The sequence below is a fragment of the Mustelus asterias genome, chromosome 10 (assembly GCF_964213995.1).
Source record: "Mustelus asterias chromosome 10, sMusAst1.hap1.1, whole genome shotgun sequence".
Taxonomy (NCBI): Eukaryota; Metazoa; Chordata; class Chondrichthyes; order Carcharhiniformes; family Triakidae; genus Mustelus; species Mustelus asterias.
Genome location: NC_135810.1, coordinates 80,075,362 through 80,095,321, shown reverse-complemented (window position 1 = coordinate 80,095,321; position 19,960 = coordinate 80,075,362). Strand labels below are relative to the sequence as shown.

At 42.4% G+C, this 19,960-nt stretch overlaps 1 protein-coding gene across 2 annotated transcripts in view; it reads right to left on the bottom strand.

Annotated features, from left to right (window-relative positions):
• dync2h1 (dynein cytoplasmic 2 heavy chain 1) overlaps positions 1–19,960 on the bottom strand; it is a 524,787-nt gene that overhangs the window by 117,294 nt on the left and 387,533 nt on the right. For both annotated transcript variants that reach the window (XM_078222026.1, XM_078222027.1), the window contains 2 exons: positions 16,395–16,606; positions 13,488–13,592 (listed from right to left, as the gene is read on the bottom strand). In XM_078222026.1, the coding sequence (XP_078078152.1) occupies positions 13,488–13,592; positions 16,395–16,606 (317 nt within the window). The remainder of the gene's footprint in view (positions 1–13,487; positions 13,593–16,394; positions 16,607–19,960) is intronic.

Here is a 19,960-nt window from a genome sequence, read left to right as displayed (position 1 = left end):
TTACTGGCTCATCACGCCGGTCGATGGGCGGGGCAAGCCGGTAAGATCATGAATGAGGTGAAAACTTGGATTCGCACCTGGTTTCTCACCTCTCGCGATCTTACCAGCCCCAGAATTCCAGCATGACCAGCCTCACATCCAGGAAGGATACGAGTCGGATTGTAATATTCCTTTCAATTTTAATACTGATTTAAATATTATTCGTGAGCCCGCGGCGCAATTGTCTGGGCTAACTTGCCTTAGAAGGTCCTCACCGGCAAGGATCGTGTATGGTCCACATCAATGAGGACGTGACGTGGTGGCGTCGCCAGTAGGACCAGAGGCCACTAAGACCCCCAGGATATCAGTGGCCAGGGGGCAGTGCCCCTTGGGTACTGTGTCCACAGGGCACCCTGGCACTGCTGACCAGGCACCGGGCAGTGCCAAGGGGCGGGGCCCAAGGGGCAGGGTTGGGGGGAGCTGCGCACTCTGAAACCAAGGATCAGCTGGAGTGGGGGGAGCTGTGCAATCTACAACAGGCGATTGATGAGTGGCGATTCACCGGGCTGAAGGGGGGGGGGATTGGGACAGCGCGATCGGGTGGATAGGGAACGATGTCCCAGGAAGCGGGGGTGCCAATCGACCAGGCCGGGGGGGGGGATGACTCCGTTGCACTGAAGAGAGATCTGCACATGCACAATTGCGCCCTCTGGTTTCAATATCCAGTTTTCTGGTGAGCTTAGGCCCCACCCCTCCCCCTACTGGTGAGAATCGGATTGTGCATCAGTTTTTGCACCAAGTGCCATAAGATTTCATTTATAGCCTTGTCGAAAAAACAAATCTGAAGTTTTCTCGTTTTCATGCTTGGCACTTAGAATTTTTGTTTCCAACACTTTCAGGAAGAGAGTTCCAAAGACAGATGAGTTTGCTCCACCTCTGGTTTAATGCAGCCTCCATGTCAATTCAAGCAGGAGCCACCCAATGTCGGAGTGCTGCAATGCAATCTCAGACTGCTGTCATCGTGCCTGTGGATTATATTATGCCAAGGGGCTTGCAGAGTGGCAGCAGTCCAGCAATCTGTCCTCCAATAGATTATTATGATTGCTAAATCATTGCCTCAGTCGGAATGGTATTAAATGACATTAATACATGGGGCACAAACCTGCTGCCTTTTTTCCAACAACTCAAACCCCTGCTATTCGGCCAGTATCATTGCAGTTGCCCATCAGCCAGCCAGTCGAGACTGCTACCGTTCAGCCAGACTACAGCGTGGCTTTTTACTTGCTGGAGTTCATCTTACATTCTCCTACACTAAATATCAGAAGCTTTTGATCAGCCATGTTGCAGCCATTGGGTAGTCCTGCATAGGAACAGGAGGACAGACAAAGGTAAAAGAAAACAGGCACTAAGAGATTGCACAGGATGATTTGTTGTATATTGCCATGATTTCATTTATAAATTTGGATTGGGATGTTTGTTTTATGATGGTGATTTTTTATATAAATGACAGAGGGGAGGTAAGATATGGGATTCTTAGTTACTGAGGAGTTGGGGTTGCAGTTACTGGTATTGCACTTAATGAATTGTTCAGGGACAGTTCAGCAGTAAGGGACAGTCTCCTACCTTCCTTTTTCCTCTCTTTATTCTCCTGTTCCTCGGCTGAATGGCCACTGTGAATTTTTGGTACCCACTCTGCCAGGTGCTGCAGACTCCTCCGGTGTGGTCCCGGCATTGGAAGCATTGTTTTAGCACACCAGTAATCTGCTCTTTCACATATCTTTATACTAGAATGACTCTCATTACATGCATTCTGCATGGGTTGTACACTAGAAGCATCAACAATGTGGCCAGTAGATTTCCCTTATCACCAAAACTTTGGTCTGCTATGATAGCTCAAATCCAGCTGGCACAGCAGACTGCCACAGAATGAGGGTGTCATGACTGCTGCCAGTAAATGGGGTCATGACTTGAATGATATGCTATAAATGGCCGGGCACTAAATTACATTGAGGGAGTGAAATCCATTTTGGTTTCGCTACAGGACCTATTTGACATGAGGCGCTAGCAAAGCAAACTGTGTGCAGCCAATGGCAACGTGTACCATGGAGAAGCGTGCAATCCTAGCAAAGTCACATGTTCGCTCCAGTAGCCATTCTCCAGAGAGATGGGACAACATGTAGCCAGTTCTCTTGGAGTGCAAGGCAGTGACCTCCCAAATGCAACTATGGATGATAAACTACAAGATGTTGGAAAAATTTCCAACTCTAGCCTGGAAGGAGTCAGATGCACAAAAATTCATTGCCAAGGTCACCTTCACAGCCATTGACAATGCTGCCCTTATCCTGTTCTGAGGTTGCAGTTGTGGCTGTCGCAGGTGGCAGATTTCAGTGACGCTGTCCTTAATGAAGGGTAGACATCAAAAAATTAATTTTTTAAAAATTAAAGAAAAATCAAAGAAAATACTTCCAACACAATCTCTATCATTAGTTATGGCTCCAGCAAGTATAATTGATGAAGTAAATACTTCCACAACTCTTACCTAAATGCTTTATCGCCTTAAGTTCTACAGTGACAGAAAGATGCAGAACATATGATTTAAAGGACGAGTAGGTGTTATTCAAAGATTACACTGAATTTCCTGTGGTTAATTTCCAAATTGGGACAATCAAGGAAGCACAGAGTTGCTGCTAATGTGAAGAAATTGAACACTTGTGCTCTTTTCATTCCCAGACCTTCACACATGAAAGCAAAACAAATTTTATGAGTGAAACAGTAATCAATATTTTCATGCTAATTCTCTCAGGCTGCATGACAAACTGGAAGATTTTAAAAAGTCACAATTTTATTAATAAACTCAATTACCTACCCTTACAGCCTGCACCTTATTTTCAGACTAGTACTTCCAAAAATAACAGTACCAGGCATCTACATTTGGCAAATGTTAGTGTCTCACAGAGCATGAGTTATTTTGTCTTGGATTCTGCAGCTTTCGCTCTGCTGCAGTATTCTTAATTTCAGCCACGTACTCCGAAAGGTACAATCTATACAGTTAATGTATTCTGTGGCTAGTTGAAATACAGCAGACAGGGAACCCAGAGGACTTATTTATTGGTGGACTAGAGAAGCCAAGATTACTGAAGGCTGTCCGCTCAACAGCACTGCAGTATATACCTGAATCTACTCCACTGCAGGTCAATAGTCAGAAAAGTACAATTTATCAACCTAAATTACAGACATTACTGAAAAAAGAGAGTTTAAAGGATTTATAGATAACTTAAGTTTATGATTTGTAGAATAGGTTGTGTTAATGCACAGCTGTACAATATCCAATGTCACCTTTAAACATATCTTCTGCTTAACCTTCAGCCATGTCGTAATAAGCATCAAAAGAATTTCTCATATTTAAATTATTGTTTTTAACTAGGCATATTTGCACAGACATCAGTTTAGATAAACATGACAAGCATTTTCACCATTATAGTTACATTCTTTATCAATAAGTTAAAAGAAATGTGATTTTAGGGAAAGAAAGATGGGGTTTCCTTGGAATACAATACTGTTCATACAGTTACATTTTATATTCAGTTACAAAGAAGTATCACCAAAAGCCTGGGAGCAGATCGTGACTGATGATTTAATGTTTTGGAGCACTGACAGGGCAGAGGGGTAGGGGGAGGCAGTGGTTACAGCCCAAAACATAGGAATGAACTAACTGTGCTGAATATCCTATCTCTCCATTTGATGTCTCATTGGTCCCTTATAATCATGTGACCATGAATAAGCTATCACCGTCAATATGTTATCAATCAGCCAGTTCTTGCATTACTTGTGCTGCCTTTTATAATAAGTATATGTCTTTTAACTACTGAAGTCGGGTAGGTCTGGACCTGGACTCTGCAGTTAGTGCAGTTACTGGGACTCATTCTTAGTGTTTATTTGCACATTGTATTTTCATTATCAGCCTTAGCCCAGATGCTAGCACTCTTACTTCTGAGGCACAAAGTTCCAGTTCAAGTCCCTCCCCAGGGCTTCTACACAAATAATTAAAGCTGACATTCCAGTGCAGTGCTGAGGGAGTGCAGCACCATCGAGGGCACTGACCTTCAATTGAAATATTTAACTGAGACCACATCTGCCTGCTTGGGTGGATGTATAAGACCCCATGGCAGTTATTTTGAAGATCAGGTGAGCTATCCCTGGTGTCCTGCCCAATATTTATCTTTCAATCAACATCCAATATTACCTTTCAATCAATATCCATTGACTCTGTCTACACTTGCCACTGCCTCGGAAAAGCAGCCAACATAATCAAGGACCCCTTCCGCCCTGGACATACTCTCTTCCGTTGGGAAAAAGATAGAAAAGTCTGAGATCACGTACCAACCGACTGAAGAACAGCTTCTTCCCTGCTTCCATCAGACTTTTCTCACAACAGGAGGTGGCACGCAATTTGCCAGCGGTGGAATTGTCTGATCCCACTGCTGTCAATGGGATTTCCTGTGACAGGGGTGCGCCATCAGCAGGACCAGAAGATCTCACCAGCGTGAACAGCCAGTGAATTCTGGCTCTGGCTTATATCACATTGCAATTTGTGGGAATTTACTATTTACACATTGATTATCATGTTTCCTTCATTAGAGAAGTAACTCACTGGCTGTAAAGTACTTTGTGATATAAGGGGTTGTGAAGTGCAAATGTTTCATTTTTTTCTTTGTAAGACTGTAACAGCAGCCCATCTTGCACATAAAAGAGACATGAGTAATTATTCAGCTGATGAACTGTAAGTATGGAACAATTCATGATTTGAAGGCATTTACAAATTTAAGGAAACTTTTTATCTAAATAATGGACTGCATATATGAAATGCTTCATTTGCAAGATCATGAAATAGATACAAATGAAGGAAGCCATTTAGCTATTTATGCACAAAATCTTCATCTTGACTACGTTACCAAAGAACATTCCAAATATTGATCACTCTTTGCCTGGAGTTATTCTATTGGACATCGATATTAAATACTAACAAGTTTTAACCTAAGCCCCTTGTTCTAATAACTTGGCATTTCTTGAAGCTGGGATGAATTAACCTATTCCAGATCCAGTAACTCAAAACTGGGTATCCGTGAGGTGCTGTGGGCCCTTGGCCTACATTGACATTTTCCTCCCATGAGTTATTGAGTCAGATCGCACTCTGTTGCTTGCACCATTATTGGACTATTATTTAGATGGTAAAAAAATGCAGCATGCTGCTGTGCAGAGGGACCTGGGTGTCCTTGTGCATGAATCACAAAAAGTTGGTTTGCAGATGCAGCAGGTAATTAAGAAGGCAAATGGAAATGTATCCTTCATTGCTAGAGGAGTGGAGTTTAAAATAGGGAGGTTATGCTGCAGCTGTATAAGGTGCTGGTGAGGCCACACTTGGAGTACTGTATACAGGTTTGGTCTCTTTATTTGAGAAAGGATTTTGATTTTTGATTTGATTTATTATTGTCACATGTATTAGAGTACAGTGAAAAGTATTGTTTCTTGTGAGTTATACAGACAAAGCATACCGTTCATAGAGAAGGAAACGAGAGAGTGTAGAATGTAGTGTTACAGTCATAGCTGGGGTGTAGAGAAAGGTCAACTTAATGCAGGGTAGGTCCATTCAAAAGTTGATGGCAGCAGGGAAGAAGCTGTTATTGTGTTGGTTGGTACATGACCTCAGACTTTTGTATCTTTTTCCCCATGGAAGAAGGTGGAAGAGAGAATGTCCGGGGTGCATGGGGTCCTTAATTATGCTGGCAGCTTTGCCGAGGCAGCGGCAAGTGTAGACAGAGTCAATGGATGGGAGGCTGGTTTGCGTGATGGATTGGGTTCCAGTCATGAACTTTTGTAGTTTCTTGCGGTCTTGGGCAGAGCAGGAGCCATTCCAAGCTGTGGTACAACGTGAAAGAATGCTTTCTATGGTGCATCTGTAAAAGTTGGTGAGAGTCGTAGCTGACATGCCAAATTTTCTTAGTCTTCTGAGAAAATAGAGGCATTGATGGGCTTTCTTAATTATAGTGTCGGCATGGGGGGACCCAGGACAGGTGATCTGGACACCTAAAAACTTGAAGCTCTCGACCCTTTCTACTTCGTCCTTGTTGGTGTAGACAGGGGCATGTTCTCTCCTCCAGCTTCCTGAAGTCGATGACAACCTCCTTTGTTTTGTTGACATTGAGGGAGAGATTATTGTCACTGCACCAATTCACCAGATTCTCTATCTCATTCCTGTACTCTGTCTCGTCATTGTTTGTTATCCAACCCACTACAGTGGCGTCGTCAGCAAACTTGAAAATCGAGTCGGAAGGGAATTTGGCCACACAGTTATGGGTGTATAAGGAGTATAGTAGGGGGCTGAGAACACAACCTTGCGGGGCATCGGTGTTGAGGATGATAGTGGAAAAGGTGTTGTTGTCTATCCTTACTGATAGTGGTCTGTGGGTTAGGAAGTTCAGAATCTAGTCGCAGAGGGAGGAGCCGAGTCCAAGGCCACGGAGTTTGGAGATGAGTTTCATAGGAATAATGGTGTTGAAGGCTGAGCTGTAGTCTCTGAATAGGAGTCTGACATAGGTTTCTTTGTTATCTAATTGTTCCAGGGTTGAGTGCAGGGCCAGGGAGATGGCATCTGCTGTGGTCCTATTGCAGCGGTAGGCAAACTGTAGTGGATCCAGGCAGTCTGGGAGGCTGGAAGTGATCGTGTCATGACTAGCCTTTCGAAGCACTCCGTAATGATGGATGTCAGAGCCACCGGACTAGTCATTAAGGCACGCTGCTTGGCTTTTCTTTGGCACTGGGATGATGGTCATCTTCTTGGCGCAGATAGGGACTTCAGATTGTTGTAAAGAGAGGTTGAAGATGGATATACTGGCACTGGAGGGGGTGCAGAGGAGATTCACTGGGTTGATTCCAGAATTGAGAGGGTTGGCTTATGAGGAGAGACTGAGTAGACCCGGACTATACTCAATGGAATTTAGAAGAATGAGGGGGGATCTTATAGAAACATATAAAATTATGAAGGGAATAGATAAGATAGAAGCAGGAAGGTTGTTTCCACTGGCGGGTGAAACTAGAACAAGGGGGCTTAGCCTCAAAATAAGGGGGAGCAGATTGGGGACTGAGTGAGGAGGAACTTCGTCACCTAAAGGGTTGTGAATCTGTGGAATTCCCTGCCCAGTGAAGCAGTAGAGGCTACCTCATTGATTGTTTTTAAGGCAATGATAGATAGATTTTTGAACAGTAAAGGAATTGAGGGTTATGGTGAGCGGGAGGGCAAGTGGAGCTGAATCCACGAAAAGATCAGCCATGATCTTATTGAATGGTGGAGCAGGCTCAAGACACCAGATGGCCTACTCCTGCTCTTAGTTCTTATGTTCCACAAAGCTTTCGCTTTCTTCTTTTCAATAACTTGTACTTACGGATTCTGCTTCAACAGTGGTTTGTTGCACGGAATACCACATTTTAACCACCCGGTGTTTATACATGTGTAATAAATAAGAATGAGCCTAACAAAAAACTTGTGGAACATTGTTCACCATATCTTCCAGTCTGAGGAATTTCCCATATCCATATCTTTTCCATTCTCCAGCTATTTCTCAATCCATGGGCCACATTATTACCCATGTCACTATTTTTGTTTGAAATTTCTTATGTGGATCTTTGTTAAAAGTTGCTGGGTCATCCATATAAACCATAACTACTAGATTTCATTTCTCTAACCTTATAGTCAATTATTCAAAGAATTCTACAAGGTTGGCAAGTATCGTCTGCTCTTTCTAAATCCATACTGACTTGATCTAATAAACTCGTGTCTATTCAACCAGAACATAGGAGCAAGAGTAGGATTTAGACCCTTGAGACTATTCTGCCATTCAAGAGATTGTAGTGACCTAACTCCTTATCCTCAGCTTTGTCCCATATCCCTTAATACCTTTAGAAAACAAAAATCTATCAATCTCAGGTAAAATTTTAAAATTGATTTGGCTTCAACTGACTTTTTGCAGAAGTGAGTTCCAAACTTCTAATACCTTTTGTGTGTACAGCATTTCCTAATTTCACCCTTGAAAGGTCTGGCTTCAATTTTTAGTCTATACCTCTTGGCTTGGACTTCCCAACCAGCAGAAATAGTTTCTCTGTCTCCCCCTTTGGTTCTCCTTGATGCCTTGAAAATTTAGAGTAAATCATCATTAACCTTCTAAATGCCAGGGAATACAACCAATATTCCCACTAAACTGCATAGCTACTTGGCAACCCAAAGATTTTCATACATGCCGCCCACAAGTTAGTCCCTTTTAAATTACCCCATGTGTAGCACCGCACAAAAAAAAATGATATGGGTTGTGCACCTAAAGAAATCCCACGTGAAAAAAATTACATGAGTTATTGAATGCAACCAAAATTTGTGCAATCTGTCCTCGGAATTTAGACCCTTAAATCCAGGTATCAATCTGGTCAACCATGCTATACTCCTTCCAAGATAAATATATCCTTCAAAGTTGTGGTGTCCGGAACCACTCCCCTTGTTCCACGGTGACCTAAACAGGGTTTTGTATAGCTCTCTAAATATAAGGCCCAATGTTCTGTTAACATTTTCAATTATTTTCTGTACCTGCTCATGGTACTTTAACGATCAAAGTATATTGACCCATAAGCTTCTTCGGACTTCCGCTGTTCAAGCTATTGATTATTTAGAAAATACTCTGAACTTTTTTTGGTTCGAAGTGGATGACCTCACATTTGCCTACTTTGAAATCCATTTGCCACAGTTTTGCCTATGCGATTAATCTAGAAATATTTTTCATAAATATGCTTTCATCTATGTTGCCTACAATGATGCCTATTTTCTGCTTCCATTTACGCTGCTTACAATGCCACCTATTTTATGTCACTGGCAAATTTCGATTATGTGGCTTCCTATCCCAACATCTAAGTCAGTAGTGCATGCAGTGAATTGTTGTGGCCCCAAAAATCTCTGCAGGACATCCCCTAGTCACATCATGCCAATTAGACTATCTGCCACTCTGCCAATTTCCTAACCAGATCGATATTTTGCTTTCAATTCAACGTTGGCTAACAGCCACTGTAAGACCTCTGCCTTCTGCAAGTCCACATAAATAACATCGTTGTGAAAATGTTTGGTTTCATAATTCTTCAGCGTGTTTCTTAGGCAGGATCTTCTCGTCATTGGCTGGTGGCGGTACCTTCTAGTCTTGCCACTGTCAATGGATTTTCTTGTTCTATGCACTCACTGCTGGTGGGACCAGAAGATCCCAAAGGTCAGAATGGCCGGAAAATCTGGCCCATGCATTTCAGAGATTAACCTTTTAGTTTTAGGAAATGAATTTTAAAATGCAGATAAATAAAAACATGTGATTGAGAAACTGGTAAGCAACACAAAATGAAGTGCAATTCAACAGACCCGGGGCAATGACATGTTGAAGGAAAAGTTTTATTGTGTTGCTGCGATGGTGGTAAAAGATATTCACACCTATGATTATTATGACCACTTTAGGTCTACTTGGATGGGCCAATTTGTCTCAAGACATCTCGGAAAATGTTTTGATGTTGAAGTGTAGCCCAGGGATGTTTCAATTACTCATGTAGGTTCCCTGAATCAAAAAAGTTAAGAACTATTTACAAACAGGAGTTTCTTCCTGGAACCAGTAAATGTAGTAAAGGGCCATTATCTCCATAAGAAACATAAGTTCACTCTTGTGCATCCCCAAATCAAAGGGTTGTTTTGAAGATAAAAGTTAAGTAATTTATATCTTCTTTCAGGACAGAGCATGTCACAATGTCATGGAGTACACTGAACCACTTAAAACATCGGGTAATGTAGTTTAGTATTATGCCTCATTGGCTGTATAAGTGACATAGTCCTTAGCCCATTCTCTTGTCACCCAGGAAGCAACCACACCGTTGACTTTTTACCAGTTCCTTTGCCTCATATTGGCATGGCACAAAAGTGTGCTAAAAAGGTGTAAAGTTGGCTATTTAGCTGTTAGGAGTACTGCAGGCTACCTGGGAGTGACAACTGCCACATCCATGGCACCATGCAGCTGTGCGGAGCCATTTCCTTCCCCACCTCTCAACTGTAGATGCAAACAATTTTGCCCTGCCAAGTGTAGTTGCCCCACCTTCTCACTCCCTTGAGTTAAAGCCAGACACTTGGGAATGATTTTTTGCGACTTCTGTGGCAGTTGTTACCACTTTTCTATGTTTTCAAATGGGATCCCTGCACCTCTCCATAAGGAAAGCCTACCTATCCAAGCAACTCTGCAAAGTTCAGACCAGCTCCTGCTAGATTTAATCTCCACAAGTCATGTAACTGATGAAAATCAGACCTGACTGGAGGCAGCTACAATTTAATATGAGCAGTGGCCTTCGTGAAATGTGCATATCCAAATTCTCACCAGTCCCCATTCCCACCCTTGCGGAAATGCTGTGAGTTGTGCTTGGGAATGGGCTTCCACATTTGATCCTCTGGCTACATCTTTATAGTGATGGAGAGCTTCTCCATCTGTGCAAAATTTCAAGCCTATGTTGGATTCAGTTATATTATGATCATTATTAGATAAATGCCCAGGCACCGTTCGACTGTTAATTGAATTTGGCTCATTATCAAATCTAGTATGGCATGCCCCTTTACTAATTCTAGGGAGTACCGTTGCAGTAAATGATCCCGAAATTCCCAAAAACTTACAAGACTCAAAAAATTCACCATCTTTTTACATGTGCTCATCTGGTAATCCGAATCCTTATTTATGAAAGCTTAATTTTACTCACCTCCAAGTGGTGTATGGGGAGGCAAGGGAATCGGTAAAATAACACAGAGTTGCATTGTTCCAGCTCCCAATGCACTCTTGCCGTTGGGGCATTTCCACACTGGCGGAACTGGAAGCAGCTGGCTGCCTGCTCCAGGCAGTCAATGAACATAATTAAAAACCTAACAAAGTTGACATTTTGCTCCCTACCATGTAGGGAGATGACCAGCTTAATGGAAGCAGCCTCCCTAAGGCCACCCAGGACCATTGACATGAGAGGCACCAAGGCATAAAGAGGGAACGGTGGACAAGAATACGGGCAAAGTACTGTGGATGCTGGATTCTGAAATAAAAACAGAAAATGCAGGAAAATCTCAGCAGGTCTGGCAGCATCTGTGGAGAATAGAGCCAATGATTTAAGTCATGATGACCCTTCATAGACTTTAGCTCTATTCTCTCTCTACAGATGCTGTCAGACCTGCTGAGATTTTCCAGCATTTTCTGTTTTTGTGGTGGATAAGAATGTTTGCTCCCATGAAGCGTTAATGCAAGTGAAGATATTGCAATGAAAGTTAAAATATCAAAACTACCATTTGTTTTTGAAAAAAAAATTCAAATACCTTTTATTTGGGATGTTCTACACTTGTTTCTTGATCGTAAAAGCAGTTACATTTATATGGGAGATCAATAATGAACACTTCTGATTAAGATTCAGTAAGACTAGTCAGGAAAACAGTTAATGCGGATTTTCAAGGCAAAATTATGTTCTATTAAAAATGCAGAATGTTTTCTTCCATACCACTGAGTTTCACCTGGCACTGTTCAAGGTTAGTTGGATGGAATAGTACATCATTTTGTTGTGTTTGTTGTAATTGCTGGATATTTTACCAGAATTGGGGTGGGCATGGTTTGCACAACGGTTGGCCCCGGGCAGGATTTTATGAGCCTCGCCCAAGCGAGGTCATAAAATACCAGCCAATAACTCTGGTGCAAGGGAGAATAACAGAAGCTTTTAGAATTTTAGGATGGGTTTTTGCCTGGGCTTCTTCACTGGCTGCCTGACATGCACTTGAACCTATGTAGAGTTACATATCTTGTATAAAGAAGGTTGGAATTAAAGCCCAAAAGCAGGACTGGAAACATGAAACTGTTGTTAATTTATTATTAAACATGAAACTATTACCAAAATTAAGGCCTTTCGGTTGCTACTGGACAGAAATTTCAAAATATTTGTAAGTAGGATCCATCAGGATCCATCTCAAATTTCCCTCAAGTCTGCCAGATGTCCTCTGGTTTACAGGAGGACTTAGTACAGACACCAACCTTTCTTTGGATGCCTAAGCTTGGGGTCACTAACAGCGAGAAAACAGCATTTTCCAATTGCAACAAAGAGGAAAATTCACTTCATCATTTTAAGACGTGAAATGACGAAGAAAAGTTGGCATTATCATTACTGTTACATTTGCCATTAGAACATTACCCATTGATTTCCAAAAGCTTGGAGCATTGGGGAGACACGGTGCACACTGCTGCCTCATAGCTCCAGGGACCCAGGTTCAATTCCGGCTTAGGTGACAGTCTGTGTAGAGTTTGCATGTTCTTCCCGTGTCTGTGTGGGTTTCCTCCAGGTGCTCCAGTTTCCTCCCACAATCTAAAGATGTGAGGGTTAGGTGGATTGTCCATGCTAAATTGCTCCTTAGTGTCCAAAGATGTGTAGGTTTGGTGGATTAGCCATGGTAAATGCACGGGGTCATAGGGATAGGGTAGAGGGGAGGCTCTAGACGAGTGGGATGCTCTTTCGGAGAGTCTGTGCAGACTGACTGGGCCAAATGGCCTCTTTTTGCACAGTAGGGATTCTATGGTTCTATTACAGTTTTACCACTCAATTATTTCATAGATACTACAAGGTATCCTGTGGTATTGTTCAGGGTGAGTTAGAGAATGTGCTGTTGCATAACAATAGAGGTGGTTATATTATATGGCGGCTGGGATGACTTAAACACTGAGTCAAATTTCACTAAAAAGAATTCTGGTATTTTTAATGGGGTTTTTGAATTTTAGTATTCTGTCTCTAATCCATAATTGAAAACCCTTCATATTGTATGTCCATTTCTTTATCCATCAATTTATTTATTTTATCCCTTTCCAGGTTTAAAACTGAGAATACAGCAAGATCGTATGCAAAATGCTTTAGTTGGTGTTAGATATTTATGATTTAGCTGCATTTGGTAGTGCTATAATTTGGCTGTTCTGGAAGAATCCTGGGCTCTGGTATAACTGAGAGATGGTTCTGAATTTTAGTAGCATTGTGGTGAAATTGCTTGGTTTGGTGGTGAAGGAGATCTGGTCTGGGGAATCTGTGGAGGTGGAACCTGACTATTGCCAAAGCTAGGAGATGATGTGGGGGAGGTGGGTTCACAGATGGATCCCTCAAGTCTTTCCACTGAGGCTTGAGGGAAAGTTTGATTATAATACCACTGGGGGAGAAAGAGGGATGGGGACATTTTGGATTTGGAACACTTATTCGTAACTTTCCAATACATCTCTGTAAACATTAAAGTTAGTGCTTACACAGTGGCTGATTCCTAAATGTGTATTTCTGTATTTGTCTCTCTGGTGTGCCTATTTCCTGGAAATTAAGCATTGCCTAATGGAGAGCATAGAACAGAGATTATACTCACAACTGTCATTGCTAAAAATAATATAAAAATTTGAACTGTTTACCTGGTTGCTGAAAATGCGTTGTGATGATCGTTCTATATTGGCAGGTAAACCAAAATAAGCAGGTTTGTCATCTTCTGGTAAATGGGTAATAATGGCACGGTAATCCTACAACAGATAAAAATGGAGAATGGTTATCCAAGAATAGATCTTTCTGCTTTAAGCATAGCTGCATTTAATGAGCTGCATAAGAACATATAAAAGAGGAACAGAAGTAGGCCATTTGGCCCTTTCTGTCATTCAATACAATCATGTCTGATTTTTTCCATCAACTCCACTTTCCAGCACTATACCATATCCCTTAATCCTAAATAACCTAAAAACCTATTGAACTCTGTCTTGAATTTCATATGTTCTTTTACTTCTGTTCTTATGTCTATCTGCATATCTATCTTACAGTTACCAACCTACATTATTAAGTTCACTTCCAATTCGGTGAACTTTCTGATAACCTCTTTTGCAAAATTGTATGATTTATTTTCTGTAAGTCCATACAGACAGCATGCATAAACATTCCCCCAGTCACCATTCTAGTGACCCTTTCAAAAAATTTTACTCGGTTAGTCAGGCATGACTTATCCTTCACAAATCTCTGCTGTCACTCTTGGATCAGTTTACAATTAAGTAATCGTTAAATCTGTCTCTGCTGAAATATTCCAGTAGCTTTCCTACATCTGAGTTAAACTAATGGAGTGCAATTACCTGGTTTGACTCATTCCTCACTGTTCTTCCAATCATAAGATGCAATTCATAAACCCAAAGGGTTGAAAAATTAAGACTAACATATCTGAAATTTCATTTTCTTTATTTATGGACGTAAGTGTTGTTGGTGGAGTACCACCTTCCAGAACCATGCAGGAGCACTTAATGAAGTGGAATGTGTGTGTGTGTGTGTGTGGGGGGGGGGCGGTGGGTGGTGAGGGCTGGAGGGTCTTTCTGTTTTAATTTTAACTGGGATGCAGCACTGAGGTGGGCCTTTAAACAGCCCACCTCTACTCTTATATTCCATGCCTCAGCTAATAAAGGCAAGTATCCATGTGCCTTCTTAACCAGCTTATCTACCGGTCTTTCTGCCTTCAGGAATCTTTGGACATGCACCCCAAGGTCCCTTCTGTACTTCCCCAGTGCCCTACCATACATTCCATATTCCCTTGCCTTGTTAGGCCTCCCAAAATGCATCACATCACACTATTCAGGGCTAAATTCCATTTGTCACTGTTCCGCTCATCTGACCAGCCAATCTATATCATGCTGTCATCTAAGGCTTTCCTCCTCGCTCCTTAATATCCCACCAATTTTCATATCAGCTGCAAACTGACTGATTATGCCCCCCACGTTCACGTATAGGTTATTAATGCACATTACAAACAGCAAGGGACCCAGCACTAAGCTCTGCAGTACACCAACTCGACAGAGGCTTCCTGTCACAAAAAAACAATGTTAGACCAACACTTTCTGCCTTCTGCCACAAGGCCAATTTTGGATCCAAGTTTCCAAACTGCCCTGGATCCCATGGGCTCTTATCTTCTCCCATGCAAGACCTTGTCAAAAGCCACCTGGAATGTGTGGGAAGTGAGGGTGTGAGCGGTGAGTGCTTAAGGGCCTTTCTGCTTTTATTTTAATTGGGACACAGCACTGAGGGGGCCTTTAAAGATCCCACCTTTGCAGGCAGTGCCTATGGCTGTCTCCAAACTTTTGTTTTGAGTTGGGTGGCCTGACTCCAGCCACACTCACCCTCGACAATGAAATTTCCATCCTTGCAGGAACTTTCACCCAAGGTGGGCAGGCAAAGCCGGGAGTTTTACTGACACCCACCATTCACCTCAAGATGGAAGTCCAAGCCACTCAGAATGATTAAGCCTGACAGAGCGACCAAGAAGACTGTAATTAGTAGCAAGGTTTTGATGGTGATTGTAGCTCTGATGAAGGGTCATCCAGACTCAAAACATTGGCTCTATTCTCTCTCCACAGATGCTACCAGACCTGCAGAAATTTTCCAGCATTTTCTGTTTTGATGGTGTTTCATTGTTCCAGAAACCAAGCAGGTGGAATTTGCAACTATGAGAACCTTGATGTTGAAGAAGCAATCTGACAACACATAAGTAATTGATATAAGTGATAAGGAGATAGAACTGGGCAAATGGGGCGGCACAGTGGTTAGCACTACTGCCTCACAGCGCCAGGGACCTGGGTCCAGTTCCCAGCTTGGGTCACTGTCTGTGCAGATTCTGTATGTTCTCTCTGTGTGTGCGGGCTTTCCTCGAGGTCCTCCAGTTTCCTCCCACAGTCCGAAAGAGGTGCTGGTTAGGTGCATTGGCCACTAGGGGATTTTCACAGTAACTTCATTGCAGTATTAATGTAAGCCTACTTGTGACTAATAAATACATTTTACTTACTTTAAATACTGGGAGCAGAAAGTCTTCTAGGAACTGGTGAGAATGATTGCATATGGGTAGGAGGGGGGCAGTTATGCAGCAAATTGAGTGGTGTTAATTTTAGTGTGTGTAAAATGGATCAATAGAGAAGGAATCAGGACCTAGATTAAAATGTTCTGGAACAAATACATTTCAAACAAAATTATAATACCGATTACAATAACTGTGCTAATGAGAATAAAGGTCTACTTTATTTAAACATATTACAGTTATTACAATGATCTCCCACTGTGACTTGCAAGTTCATTTAATCAAAACATGAAAGTTCATGCACATAGAAAGTGCTTTTTAAAATGAAAACTGTTTAATTATGCCAGCTGTTTAAAGTTTGTAATTAAAGAAATTCTTCAACAGCAAATGACATAAATGTATCCTCATCTTCAATGAAGCTTTCAAAATTAAATTAAAATGTAATTTCCTGCCAGATGGAGAATTTCCAGTGTTTGCAACTACATACATGATTAACATCACCTACCATAATGCTGCAGGATCTGGGCACAGTGATGGATGATGGAAATGAAGCTACATTTTTGCTCCTGGACTGTGATCCAGCAATTGCTTTAGGGCTGAAAAATTGCTCCAGGTATGAGTTCAGGACTCGTAAATCAAATATGTTGTCGATACGTCCACCATAGATAGCATTTTCCAACAGACCACGAACAAACTCCCACTGAACATCCTTTGTTTCTGTGGATACCAAATTAATCATTGTTGAGTTCCAAGATCGTACAACAGAGATTATAGATAATACTGAAGCCCTGACTTAGCCCTGCCCAGGTGGGCAAATGAGATGCAACTTCAACACATCTTCCCACCTTGTCCCACTACCCTTCATATGAAACGTAAGTGTAAACTACTGTTTTTAACAAATATGTAGAGCTCCCACCAGAGGGCTACAAGGTGCTGCTAGAAACATGCAGATTGGGCTCCAATGGAGTTATCAGGGTTCTACTGCAATTTTAAATTCAATGCCTGCACTGGGGAGAGATTGTGATTTCCAGGCCAACTGGGTGGTAAGTGGACCAGGGGTCAGAAGAAACCCAGAAAGGCAAGTTTATAATTTTTTTCAGTTCCTTGAGGATCAGGAAGTGCACCTTCAGGCCCCACAAGAATACCCTATTCCAGCCCCACCCACAACCATGGCTTTCTCTTTTCCTTCCCTGACCACAGTGCACTCCTGATTCTCTTCACAACCACCTGCCAGATTGCCCGGCACTGATCTGCTCCTTGGTTGGAGCCTCCTACTGCCCACAATCCTGTTCCTGTTTGCCGGCCAGGTTGGGCTTCCTGCAATGTTCATGTGAGAGTGACTGCAAGCTCACAGAAGATATTGCCTCAACCTCACTTAATGAGGAGTTGATGATTTTCTGCCCACCCTGATCAGCTAGTATCCAGCTGTGAAAGTTTTTCAAGTGAACTGTGGAATATTTAATGAGATAATACTGGAAAATTGTGACTTCTGTAATTGTAGGAATCACTGAAATGCATTACAGAATAGAATGCAAATGTGTTACAAATAGCAATACATATTTTTCACTAGTGCTAATCATCACTCTTGGGTTGTGAAATTCAAATTTTTTGTAAGGGTTTGTTCAGTATATCTTATGAATAGGTTCAGAAGTTTATAAAGTTTAACAGTAGTGTTTAATGGCAACACAAAACGATATATATATAATATGTACAATGTATACCACAAACTATGAGCTAGCTTCATGCTGACTTCTACTCAAGTCTCTCCATATAACTCTCCTGGCTACTGTCATGTGTCTCTCTACATCATACTGTGGGTAGTACTGTTCTCCTGTCCCACATTAACCCTTGCCGTTAACACCCTAATACCAGACCTCCTCCCAAGTCTTTATCCATCATACTTATATCATCTTTCTTTATTTGCTACTCGTTCACCCGTTCCCCTGCTCAAGTCTCTGACTTTATAAATTCAGATGTACTGGAAACATGACAATTCTTCCAGATCTCGTTATAACTCTTGGAGGAGTGGTAGACTCTGTTATTTGGGAAAGCTTTGTTGGCTTCGTGTTGAAATCATAGTATTCTGTGTTTCTGGCACTTGGTTGTCTTCATCTGATTCTTTTCAATGTACAGTAGGAGATTTGCCTCAAGGGATGAGGAGGAGATTCCTCCTGTTCCGCCTGATCATATTTTCTAGTGTATGCACCATGTATGACCTTAGTTGATATTCATCTCTCCAGATAATGACACCATCTCTTTCAAGTTCCCTGATCCGAACCTTGCCACCTTTGTGTAGCTGGGGTAAGCTTCTAGTTCAGTACTTTTTATTGTGCGCAGAAGCCTGTCTCTGTTTTTTCCCAGTCTTGAACTTTTTGGTAGTTCTTGACTGCCAACCCTGGATTCATTTCTTTGGCAGCATATGGAGTTGAGTGCAAAGTTTTCTGCCCATTAGGAGCTCTGATGGGGCCAATCCACATTGCAGCACGGTGGATCTCTATATAAAAAGCACTGTTGGGGAGGACTCCTCTTTCTATACCACTGTTAGATTGTTTCTACCTTGGGGAACTGGTAAGGTGTTGAAAGTAATAACTAATGGCAAATTAAGTGAAGTATTCATTTGTGAATTGCGGGCCATTATCAGACCCCACCTGATCCAGGATGCCTTGACTCGCAAACACTGCCTTCAAGGACCTCTTGACCACTTCTATGGCCATCGTGTGTTGTTGCTTCACTTCAACCCATTGGGAAAAGTAATCAACCACGATGGGGAAGGACCTGCCATTGGACTGGAATCAATCTATTCCTAACCATTCTCGTGGTTTTATAGGGAACTAACTGCGTGGGGGAAGAGACTTCCTCTGGACAGGTTCGTGCAATGTACTCATCTGGCAGTTTGAGATCACTTCTTCAATTTTCCTTGATATTCCTGGCCACTAGACTGGGCCCATGCTCTGTACTTTATAATGCCCAGGCAGCCTTGGTGGATTTGTTGGAGAATCTTCAGCTGAAGGGAAAATGGAATGGCCAACTGCTCATTATATACCGGCAGATTATCTATCATTGTGACGTGTTCTGCTGTTCAAAACAAATTTTCATGACCTTACCACCTGGCCTCTGGTGTGGCCTTGTTGAAAGTAATGATGGATGCAGACACACTCTTTATCTTGCAACTGCTCCTGGCAAATTTGCTGAAGCTTCCCTGAGGTAACTGGAAAATGCTACCTCATCAATTGGGAATATAACTTGAGTTCATCGATCAGGTAGACACCATGTATCGCAGGAAGGTCAACTGTGGCCCTGGATGGTGTATCTGCAGTCGTTTGATGTTTGTCTTGAATATACACTTGTATCATATGCGAAGCACATGAAACAGAAGCGGAATTTCTGAATTCCGGAGTGTGACAGTTGGTGTCTCAGTGAGGGAGTGCTGCTCGGGCTGCAGTGGAGAGTGACAGTTGGGGAAGTGTGGGGAAGTTTTTTGTTTTCTTTTTTTCTTGCTGGTAATGGCTTCAGGGATGGCAGTTCAGGCAGTATGCTGCATCTCCTGTGGGATGTATGTGGTGAGGAAATCCAGTAGTGTTTCAGGAGATTTTAGTTGTAAGAAGTGCATTAGATTGCAGCTTCTGGAGGAGCGTGTAAAGGAGCTGGAGGGGGAGGTAGAGGAACTCCGCATAATTCGGGAGGCGGAGGTGGAAGTTGATAGGAGTTATAGAGAAATAGTAACTCCTAGAAATGAGGCTTGGGTCAATGCCAGGAGGAGGGGTAAGAAGCAATCGGGAAGACAATCCCCTGGGGCGGTTCCCCTCCATAATAGGTTTTCGGTGCTGGAGGCTACAGTTGAGGAGGAATCAACTGAGCATAGAGAGCAGATCTCTGGGGGTGAGCCGAGTGAGAAAGCTCAGGTGGTTAGGGGCTGTAAAAGACTGGGCCTTGTGATTGGGGACTCCACAATTAAGGGGACAGATAGGAGGGTCGGAACTAAAGGTAGGGACTCAGGGTTGGTGTGTTGCCTACCAGGGGCTGGGGTCCGGGATGTGTCTGACAGGGTATTCAGGACTCTTAGGGGGGAGG